We start from the raw sequence: 12,373 nt of genomic DNA on the forward strand, positions 1-12,373 counted from the left end.
ACAGGAAGAGAGAAGAGAGAACAAAGAATTAAAGCTGAGGTGGCCAGAGCTGAACGGAACAGAGCAGAGGAGGAAGCAGAGGGGAAGTAAGAGTGAAAAGTTTGTGGTAGTCTCATGACACTCTCTCCCTTCCCCTATTTTCTCATTTTGTCTTCCGCTCACTCATATTTTTTTGTTCCCCCACCCACACACTTTATTGTGAAAGTGTCTTGGTATGATCACATGCTCAGCCTGTAGGAGGGGCTGAGGCCTGTCATACAGGTTTTTTAATGTTTGCTGACAGGGAGAGTCGCAGGAAGGGGGAGTCACGTGGAGCAGGCGCAGTTCTCAAACTCAGCAGCAGAGGGAACTCATGGTGAATTTTATGCTTTGTGATGACAGTTGGCATTTCTGTTAGACCTCCAATGAAGGCCAAATGTATTTTATCTGCCATTTTTTTTAATATCATAAGCAGTGCTTACAGCAGCTTTCAATCCCAAGTAGATGCACAATAATGCACACTTCAACTGACATGATTTATATCTCTTACTGCAGCGTAGGGTTTCGCACCTGATCCCAAGGAACCCCACGAGATATACGAGTAACTCCCAAATATGGTACATCAAGACTCCAAACCACTAAGTATGGCCAATTTAGAAATAATGTGTAATATAATATGTTTCCCAAAAAAAGAGCAACAAGTTAAGCCTCCTTTGATTTCTTCATATCTGCTTCTTTCTCTTCTTATCATCGTCCAGCCTGTCGATCCTCTCTCAGAGAGACACATGGAAAGCATATTTGCTTGATCTCCAGATTCCAACCAGAAAAAAAACAAGCCTGGCCTACATATACCTTGTACTATATGATGCAGCATGATATACAGTATCGGACATCCTTCTGACAGATCCTATCACTTATTTACAAAGTGCACTCTCAATATTCTCCAATGGCAGTCTGAATTTAGGACTCTATATCCATGAATTTGCAGCAGAGACCATCACACAAGAGTGTTTCTTTTTGCCGTCATTCAGTTTAATGTCAGCATGCTGGCTGCCTGCAGGGAGGCGGTCACACCCTAAATAAGCTTTCAGCAACAGCGTGCTCGCTTATTGGCGTGTCTGTAGTGAGCAGCTATTCAGCGTAGCATAGAGTTTTCATAATTAATTTTGCATGATCTAAAAAAATAAGTGTTTTTAAACTGTCGTTTAGACAACATGCAGCTTTACACAGACAACAGGATGCTGTAGAAAACGGCTACGAGCACTGCATATGGATTATTGATGCTTCATACATTTTTTATTCAACACATGGTATGAAGAAAATACTGCATGAGACATGCAAGGTTTACTGAGTGATGCACGTGTTTGTTTTTTAAATCTATATGTAAAGATTTCTGTAAAATGAAATTGATTTTTTTTGAGTAAATTTTTGCTGATTGATGAATTCATTAAATCGCTGATTATTTAACTGATCAGAAAAGCAGTTATCAGCTACTCCAAAGCAAATGTGATGATGTAAAACAAAGTCAGTCACAAACATCCAAATAAATCAAATTTACACATCATTTCTCCTTGTAATTAAAATAATGATTTCATGTTGCCTCATGTTGCTAACACTGTCATGTTCGTAATCTTCACTCCATGAAAAACATACATTACATGATAAAAAAAACCTGCCAGCAGCTTTGTTTTTGGCATGCAGCAAAAAAGCCAAAATCTCTATCATAAAATGTATATCATCGCCTGCTATTCCCAACAGCACGGTCCTGAATCTAGCCTTGAAAGCACCATGTGCATCCAAACATCTTTGTTTCTGTTTGTATGGCTGACTGTCAAATCACTGAGCTTAAAAAGTGCAACAGAGCTCCTGTGACGTAAAGAGCCTTGGTATTATTAGTATATGCCTAAATGAGCACATAAAAGTAAAACAAATAAATAGAAATATCCGCAAAGGAAGAAGGAGAAACCAGGAAAAATTAGGCTGCCCTTTCTCCGTCTTTCAGGAATCCATTAAGGGGCTAATAGTCATACTGTGTCTTATATGTCCACTTCTATGAGTGTAGTAATTCAGAACTCATGGATGACCTTTAGGGAGAAAAGTTTAAAGGTCAGCAGAAGGGTAAAAGAGTGAGAGTAAAGCCAAGCTATGCCTGCCAAACACATTGGATATGGCTAACCTTCAAAGTCCTGTCTGCTGGAGGAGATCCCAAGCAATAAAGGCACATGACCACCGAAAAACATGTTATTTAATACATGTGCACCTTGCCAAAAGTAACAGTTCTAGCAAGTAGTATTTGCATTCTTCACTACCTTAAAACACACAAACTCTGCTTCAAAACACATTCTCTGGCATTTCCAAATGGGGTTCTGAGTGGTGCATTTTTTTTTTTTTTACTTACCTGCCTTAAGAGTTCGCTTTGACAGAGAATGGTGAAAGAAGAACAAACATTTCAAATATAAATGCAAAAATAATAATAATCCTGTCATGATAATTTCATGGATACATAAAAGCAACTTTATACTCGAGCCATTTAGGGAAATAACAATTCATTGTTATCTTCTGACGACCAAACACCCCCACATGTCTCACCTGTGGACTGCTGAGTGGTCCGAAGTTCATGTTGGGAGTAGACTGCAGCGATACAGAGGGCGAGCCCAGGGAAGATGTAATAACTGGATAGGGAGAGGCCAGGCCGTTCATTGGTGAGCCCAAGGTGGACATGGGGGACGGTAAGGGCCTGGAGGTGCTGATGACTGATGGGTGACCCACCATGCTGCCCATCAAAGGGGGGTGGGTGTGGGCTGTACTCATCGGCCCTGTAGAGTCTGGAAAGGAAGAAGGTGCATGTTGAAAAGAACAAGCAAATACTTTGGATTTAGGAGTTAGGAATAAAAGAATTAGGAAGGTACACCTACACAAACAAATGCATCCATGCTACCACACATGCTTTCTTTGCGAAGTTGTACTTTGAGCAGACACTGCTTGTCACAGGCACTATCTAAAGCCACTTGAACAGCAGACTATTCAAAGGCGATTCTAATATTTATGTATATACACAGCGGCAGAATAACAGAAACATTATATAACCCAGTACTGTATCTCTGCTAACTTTGGTCCTAGGAAGGACCTATTAATCTGGGAATTTTGTGTATTACGAAAATCAAAATATCCACCCAAGGCCAGTTTTTAGCTGCATCCAAAATAAACTGCTTGAATCTAAAATGCATGACTTTCGGGGTATTGGGTGACAGTGTAACAAGTTTGAAACCAATACCGACTTGTCTGACTTCATGAAGCTGAACTCGACACCACAGATTTGCTGAATCACAGATACAATAGACATAAAACTAATAAACAGAGGCGAATAAATTAAAATAAAATTCAACCACATCAAACCCTTGTTAGCTATCAAGTCTCCACCAACTAGGAGAAAAACTAAATAAATCTGGCTCCACTATAGTTTGTCATTTGGTACTGAGCCGATGTGTTCAGTGTTTTTTTTCTGAAACAATATTTATAGAACGAAGACCTGAACAGTAAAGTTGTGGAGGATAAAACCAAACTGATGATCAGGATGATGCTCTACAGTCAGATGACAGAAATCAGTGGATTGTTCCAAAAGGACGTCTCTACATTACCATTAGTCATTTGATACATTTGTATAAAAATTAACTTCAAGGTTCGAAACAGTTTAGAGGTTCCACATGAATGGATACACCAAATAATCACACTTTAAAACGTAAAGTCTAGCAACTGTCAAAATGATGATGTTATCTAATTAGAATCCAGGTTTGGGTTATATATTGTTGGCCAGTGGTGCCATGTGTCCTTTTGGAGTGTAAATTTAGCGACACAGAGTGAAGCCCATCTGATTTTGGTCACAGGATGCTGACTTTGCTCAGCGGCCATTGATGTAAACTGACAGGCTGGCATTTACATAGATGACCTACTTAGAAAAGCTGTCAGTCAGCTGGGTAACAGGGCATGGTGTGTAATTTCATGCATGTGTTGTAGCTGCGAGTAATACAAATTCAGCAAATACCATCATATACATATGGTGTGTACAAGCAAGAGACCAAGACACATCTTTACACAAATGCCAAAGGCTATCATAATACAGACAGATGCAATAAGCAGTACCCCTCTGGGCTAATGGTGATGACTCAACGACGCGAACAAAACTGGGCTTTCTTGAGTAAAATGCTACTGATGAAGAGTGACAGACCACCATATGCACATAAATATTTGGATAAGCCTGCAGAAGTTTTGGCTTTTTTGTCAGTGTATATCCCCTGCCTCCATTTACACACACACAAACTCAGCGTGATACTGGGCTTTGCACCACTGTTCTTAGTTAAATGTCACATTCTTGTGTCCCATGTGCGTCTATAAAGCTGGGTTGTGGCATGATTGCACAGACACGCAATGAACAGCACCTGTGTTTTGGGTTTCTTATAATCTTCAAAGGCCTTTTTTTTCCTGAATCAAAGCCGAACCGGGTGCCCGGAGAGAGCCCCAAGGGAGGGTTTGATGTCTTTTTGTCACAACTACTAATAACCTAGATCTCCAATGTCAAAAAATACACTTATTTAACTTAAAAGTCGAAAGTTTAAAAGATGATTATTGATTGTGCACTTTCCAACAGATAAGAATGGAGTCTTTTATCACTTGAAAGTTCATTTAGTAGAGATTCATGGTTGTAAACAAATCTGAGTTGCTAAAAATACTGTAAATAACAAGAAAATGCTAGTGATCAATTAAAATCATGAGTCAAAAACAGCGTGACTACAGCATGACCCTTGAGATGCTGGAGATTAGCCGGGCAGCAAGAGCTCCATGAGTCGATTTGTTTGCTTGGTTTATTGTGAAGTCTCATTTAACACAATAAATTGCAGGTTCTAGCTTCTCAAAAGTGAAGAATTTGATGCTTCCCCCTTTCTTATGTGACAGTAAACTGATTATGTCCAAGGATTGCGGGACTGTTGACCAGACAAAACAAGACATCTAGAAAAATCTTGCAAGATTTAAAAGAAGGGAAAGGGACATTTTCACCATTTTAAGAATGATTTACCACAGAAAAGATTCTGACAACTAATCAACAGTTCAAAAAAAAAAAAAAAAAGGATCAGCTATGACCTAGACCTCGCTGTGACTAGTCTGTGTGATAATCTTAAATCTAAAGAGCCATCTCAGCTCCTCCTGTATGTCATAATTGCACAAAATCTGAATTGTATGTATTTGTCAGCACTCTTTCAAAAGCATGTTCTTTTTCCTGACTTAAATTTATTTAGTGCATTTTAGATTTCACCAAAAATATCAGCCTAAAACAAGAGTTTTCCTGCTCCCACTGAATGAAAACATCCTATACATATGGTTTGGTCTGTAATTATGATTTCTAATCTCTGCTTTTGAAGTTCGCATCATCTTATTTATTTTGAATTTCATTGCTGTCATTGCTTTTTCTGCAGGCCCCTTTACTAACATTGTCACTGTGACTTGAAATGGAACACACAAATATAAATTAAACTTGGTTTTCCATATCTGATCTGATAAAAATGTGTCAAAATTGCTAAACGCTAATGCTGCTAATCTGTTTGTTTATCTGACTCTGGGGGAAAAACTGTCACAATTTGTTTTTGACCTTTTAGACCTGAAAAAGTTTGTGACTTCAGTTTTAAGGCTTTACTCAGAGCAACTTGTCAAACATTTTGAAACAGTTTTGAAATGTTGCTGTGATATTTAACCTTTAGCACCCACTTATACCACATTAAAGGAAATGGTGACTGAGTAATGAAAGACCATTGCGCTGAAATATGAAGAAATTGTGAAAAAGGGAATAATGTCATGTTGTCGGGCTGGACGCAGCACTTTCTGCACAAAGACACACAGTAAGACACAGCTGGCCATTCACTCCCTCTCTGTACGCAAAAGAACAGATGTTGTGCAACTTCCTGTTTAGCAGTGAAACTATATCCTCCACCCCCTTCTTTACTCGCCCACTTTCTCCAGCCCTCCACAAGTGATCCCTGGCAGGCAGAAATGGATTGGGGCCTTCCTCTCTCTCCCACAGAGCTGAATGGATAAAACAAATATACTTCACACTCCAGGCTGTTACAAAATGCACTACATAGATTGAAATTCAACTATGTGGCATTGTTCCCAACTTTCCCGAGTGCATTTTCATCCAATCAACACTCTTATGTAATAGACGTCCACTGTACAACATGTTCTGTGTCTGATTTCGTGCAATGGCCCCTCTTTTATGTGCATGACAAATTCCCTTTGGGGTTCATAAAGATCCATTCTATTCTAGTACAGAGTGGGAGATATGGCAACAGGGTACTCCAGCAGCCAATAGTTTAGCAACATGCTCTGAAGACCAACAAGACTAGATGTAAAAGATAATATGAGGATGAAAATATGGAGAGAAATGAAAAGTAAAGTAGGTAGATCGGTGGATAGATCGGTGCAGTTCTATTTGTGACCTGAATGTTCAGATTTCCTGCTTGTCTGGAGACAGGGTCCGTTTAAACTCTGAAAAACAACATACATGTTTGACACAACACTAACGACAAATCTTCGCCCAGACCTGAGTGTGTTCGTGGCTGCATTACACAGGGGAAAAGAAAAGCACACGGACAGTCAGCTGGTGGGATGCCTAAAAGGGAATTGCTTGAGAGGTGAACATGCTTTGGGAAGGGCGTGTGCGAGTTTTGTGTCCGTGTGTAAGAAGGCCAACATGCTCAGTGGAGGAAGCACAAATGGGCCCCGAGCGGCTCAAAGAAGCCTATCCTTGAATGACCCGCCTCAACTGGCAGTCCAATCTAAGTCACTTGCACAACAAAAACTCTTAAATGCACAGACTATATTTGACCATAATCCATCCATTCATTTATTTCGTGGCACAGAAATGTACGTTAGCAGTCTGCAGCATTCACAAATATGTCGTTTGACTTTTCCCTCTCAGTCTTGTCTAAACCTATGCAACGCTTCAGCAACTCAAGCATCTATCTGAGAGCAAACAGAGCAGTGAAGGGCACCTTTGAACACTAGTGTCGCAAATCAAAGGTCACTTGTTACCAAACTCCTGAGCCAAGTTCAAAAGAGTTTTCTGTCTGCAGCAGCGCAGGTCTCTACTGATCGTTCCCAGAAATTACTGCACTGAGGGCGGATGCAGGACTCGCACAATAACCTGCGAAAATGCAGCTTGATATGACTTTGCGATGAAAGGCTCCTAAAAATTGACCCAGTGTAAATCACAGCTACTTTTAGCAAGAAATGTAACCCATACAGTTTTACAGCACATCAGCCTATTTTCATATTAGCTCCCTTTTGATATGCTTATTGTGTTTGAAAGATCTTTGAATGTAGAGTGATTGCACAGTTATCAACAATAACAAACCAATCGCGGTAGTGTTATATTAAACTAACCTGTGCCAACCATGTCCACACACATCAAGATTGACTCTTTTTGCTGTAGTCTTTGGAAAATTGGGATTAGTACTTTTTGCCTCCAAGGCATTTTTATAGACTAACCACTTAACCAGACCAGTGAATACTAACAATAATTCTTAATATGACCTTTACTGAGCTTAACAACATCACATTATTCTGTTCCCTTGCATGCAAAAGATTCAAACATCCTCATCAAACTGCCTCTGCTGTGTCAGATGATCATATTTACTTTGAAAGCCAAAGGAAGGAATACCCAAAGCCACAAATACATCACATTGATCTGATGATCAACAGGTTTAAAAAAACATCACAAACCACAAACCCTCTAAATCCCTTGCAGTTAATTACTGGGTTGTAACTGGATGGAGCGCTGCACTGAGTAGTAATTCAATAAGACCAAACTAATAATATCTCCCGTCTGGAGAGCAGACCAGCACTGGGAGTGCACAGTGAGGGGATGACGGGGTGGGAGCAGCAGGAGCAGCACTCCTAAATGACAACATAAACTTCAATATCTATCACATGAACCCCAACAAAAAGGAATCCTCAGCATGTGCATGGATTCGTTCAATAACCGTCTACTCTATATGTGTTTTTATGCAAAATGAGTTAAAGTCTGTAGATGACAGTGCCGTGACCAAATGACATAGAACAGAATGCATCCTAAAGTAATCAGACGGACAGCCTGAGGAGCTCATTAGATTCAGTGAACATGTAATTAAGAAATCTCCGCGCTGCCAGTCCGGCTCATTTGCGCTGGCTGCAAACCATCACACTCACTCCTTGCATGCGCACATACTCGCTCACACTAAAGGAGGGGGGGAAACCCCCCCTCAAATTGTCTGCACACACCAGCATAAAAATCACCACCCTTTTAACATTCATTTCTTGACTAAATGAGGTTGATATCTGATCAATTGTGTCAGTAAATCCTCTTATCCCCGGGTAAGTATGTGCAGCTCAGCAGGCCAGCTGTCAAGAAGGTGGGAGGCCCGGGGAGGAGGGGACTGAGAGCCGAATAGACCCAGGGAGGAAGAAGGTAGCAACGGATGGCTGGATGGCTGGCTGGGGGAGGGCACTGCTCTCCTTCTCTTCCCAGCCCTCATGACTGCACTAACACTACCACCACACACTCCTAATCGCCCCGCCTGTGCGAGGACATTAGATCATGAGTTGAGAAAAGCCCCTGTTTATTTTCTGCACAGCTGTGATTTTAGGAGATACGAATGGTTGCTGGTGATAGAAAATAAAGATACAGTCCACTGTTACATAAGCAGCACTCTGTCCAAAGCTGCTTCAAGGACACCTGTTCCATTTTCGTACTGCTTTGTCAGCCAAAATTAATACCGCTCATTTTACCAGCAGAACAGATGTTACAGCTGTGTATCATTCCTGTCTTGCTGGAAACATAAAGAAAAGTGTGGGGGGGGGGGAGTTGTGTCCATAAAGGCTTACGGCTGTGACAACATAAAGGCTTCAGATCGCAAACCTCTCTGACCCCAAATTCTGCCCTGTGAAACCCTCCAGTGAAATCAAATATACTTCTGAACAGAAGAGGAATAAACTCTTTCCCCCATTTCTTTCAGTTTCCCTATAGCAAGCATTCATACAAACAAAGCAAATTGTTTGGAAAGTACATATTGTTTTCCCACAGGCGGACCACGTTTGTAGTTCTCTTAAATCAAACACAGACCTGCCACTTTTGTTTTTTTTGGGGGTTTTTTAAACACAGGCCCACAGAGAATCGATGAGCCCATAAGTGAGACAGGGACAAGATAAAGACTGTTTTGCAAGTGATAAAAGTTTGGAACTTAAACAACACGAGCTAACACAGAACAGGCTGACCAAGCAGTCCTGGAAAACAAACAAACAGCTGGGCCGAAAGTCCCAATGCAAATCGGGCATCCGCCCTTTTGGCTTCGCCTGCTGAGGTAACTCAAATTAGTTCCTAGAAGTAGTCATTCACTGTTAAAGGGGGCAATGGAGATATAGCCATGTGCTGTTGACATGCACACACGGACACACAAAACACACACAAACCCATTCATCTCATGCTGCGACCAGGCCGACCTGACCTCGTGAACTGAAGACAGATCCTAGAAAGAGGACGACACTTACACCAGCTTTCTGGATCCTAGAAAGACAGTCGGACTTACACCAGCTTAGCAGCTAGAGTGAACACAGACAGTCTGGTCTTGGGGTACCGTATCACATGAAAAACAACGTGTTCCTGGTGGTCATATACAGAAACATAAAAAGACCAATCGGGAAATGAGAAGAAAAATGCTAAATGACAAGAAGCGAGGTAGTGATAGGATTAAGCTTCTAAGCCATAGCCATGCTAACGGCTTTGCTTTAAGTTAACTGCTAAAGTCAGGCAAGCTGCTGGTTATTCGGACATGATGCTAGGAGGTAGCACATTTAGCACAACAAAACAAAGTTTTCAAAAAGAAGGATTCGCTCCCTCAGAATAACTACACCGTACCCCTTTAACTACAAGAGGCATTTGATGATTTTCCTTTAATCTTCTAAAAATTATTCTTAGCTATGATTTACTCCACATTACCAAAGCAACTAAAATGTGAAAATCAAACAACAGAAATATCTTTAAAGTTAACATGGGATCAAATTTATTTAAACCCAGTGCTTGGTTGCTTTAAAAGTTCCTATAAACTAATCGCTGTTTCAGACAAGGAAAATCATTATGAAACCATATGGTGGCTCCGGTTTAATGCCACATCTATCAATTTGTACTGGACTGTTGAAAAACATGCAAAACTGCCAGCATTTATTAAGCTATAGTCCTGTTGTTTGTTTAAGTTTTATTGAATTGCTCCTGATACTTAATAGGCAACACTGTATTTCATCAACATAGCTGAAGCTCAGCATAATATGGATTTAATCACAGCTTTGTCGAATGTCCTGCGGTGCTTTTAATGAATGATCAGAACAGAAAGAGCCAATAATAAGCATAACCATGAATAGAGCAGGGCGATATGGCCAAAAATATTTATCACGATATACATTTGAAAATTTGCGATAACGATATAACTGACGATATAATTGATGCGAGACAAAATACAACTCCACAACATTACTAGCGCAAAAAGACAACCTTCCATTAATTTTCACTTAAACAAGAAGCTGGTTTTTATGTACATTAAAGCTTTATAAAAATGTAACAGTGCAAATGCAAATTCCTTGCTGAAAGTTTAACCAAAAGGCATTTCCAGTAGAAATGGGCTGACATATCCTGAGCATAACCATATATAATATCCACTGAAGTTAAAAAGAGGTGCTTTGCAACATTAAACTGTAGTGTGCAGTACGTATTTTTTGGACCATAAGGCACATTGAGCTAAACAAAGCAGTCAGATAAATCAAACTTTATTAAACTCATTCTTCTTGCTTCCTCCACTTCTGTACCATTGATTCATTGATGTTGAATTCTCTGGCAGCTGCTCTATTCCCATGTTGTTGCAGTATATTAATGACTAGCCTTGTATTGTGGATGGATTATCTCAGTTGTTCTCCTGACTGACGTTTGGTCCGTGGGACGATGCGATTGCATTTGTCTCTAACCATGAGGAACCTTAGTGTTCGTCCTCCAGCTTCACTGTTTATGTTATGCTAACATAGCTGTGTCGCTAGCGATCACGTAGCACATCATTATATACCAGCTAGCCCAACTTCAGTAACCCTACAAACGTCACTGCTGTTTAGTTTCCTGCCTTCATTTATGTTGGAAGTGATAGCAGAGCTGTACGTTTGAATTTTTTCAGAAATCTCTCAGTCAGAACATGCTATATCATGCTTAGGTAACTAGCGAAACTAGCGAGCTAACTTCCGCTAGCTTCCTGCTAACTTCTAACTCCGTTAAATGTAATAAATTTTGTTTTCATGGATGCCTGGAAGTTAAACTGAATTGTTACACCTGGTAAAGCAGCAATGCTGATCGTTTTATTAAGGATGAAAGAATTTAGACAGTTAACTCTCAGTGATGCTGCAGTGTTTGTTTGACCTGAAGTATACCGAGTTTAGGACCCAGATTACTCCCAGATTTAAGAGCATCTTAGTCCGACAAATACGACAATAACGACGGCCGCTTGCATGTTCTGCAAAAAAATGTGCTTTGTTGTGTATCTGATGGACAAACACCAAACCAGTTCCACATCACTGAAGTTGCACCATTTTTACAAACCAATTCTGGTTCATCTGTTTCACTCAACAATCGGCCATGTGCGTATGAAAACAAAGGCACTGCGCATGCGCGTTTTACTCATATTCTATCGCGATATTTCATTTTCCTATCGTTGCCTAACATTATACCGGTATTACCGTGAACGGTATAATATGGCCCAGCCCTAACCATGAACATAAAACACTTGGACTGCCAGGTTTGAAAGTCGGTATTAGACTATATTACTGTCCTCAGACCATACTTCCACCCAGGCCAAGAAAATCCACTGAACAACTTTAGTATTTTCAGAAGAATTTGTTTCTCAAGGACACTCAAAAACACGAGGGTGCTCTAAAATGCACAATTTGCAGATATACATATTCTCTAGACAGAGAAGCCACTTAATGGCTCACACCAATGCTCCCCACACCTCTTCAGGAAGGATAGAAAGGAGAAAAAAAAAAGGAAACAAACACATCACTGAGGCTGTTGATGGAAAGGTGACAGGCAGTGTGACACAAATGGAGAAAGAAAGCGTGATGAAGAGGGCTAACAAGAAGGGACAAGTGTTGAGAGATAAAGAGACAGTGAAGGACAAGGCAAAGAGAGCTGGAAGCATCCTTTTAAACTGAGTGACAACCCCGCTGAACTCATCTGAGAATTAAAGTGAGTCACTAGTTCTAGATCCCGATCTCCAACTGGAAAACCTTGTACCTGCCACAACTTGTTAAAATGACCCAGTGATGATAAAAGCAGGAA

The 12,373-nt window shown here is 40.5% G+C and overlaps 1 protein-coding gene across 4 annotated transcripts in view; it reads right to left on the reverse strand.

The window, feature by feature from the left end:
• Positions 1-12,373, reverse strand: part of rxrgb (retinoid X receptor, gamma b) — a 31,287-nt gene that overhangs the window by 6,251 nt on the left and 12,663 nt on the right. For all 4 annotated transcript variants that reach the window (XM_013911128.1, XM_013911126.1, XM_013911129.1 and 1 more), the window contains exon 2: positions 2,569-2,804. In XM_013911128.1, the coding sequence (XP_013766582.1) occupies positions 2,569-2,804 (236 nt within the window). The remainder of the gene's footprint in view (positions 1-2,568; positions 2,805-12,373) is intronic.

Source organism: Pundamilia nyererei, unplaced genomic scaffold (assembly GCF_000239375.1).
Source record: "Pundamilia nyererei isolate P.nyererei 1_Seehausen unplaced genomic scaffold, PunNye1.0 scaffold00056, whole genome shotgun sequence".
In the NCBI taxonomy this organism is placed as follows: Eukaryota; Metazoa; Chordata; class Actinopteri; order Cichliformes; family Cichlidae; genus Pundamilia; species Pundamilia nyererei.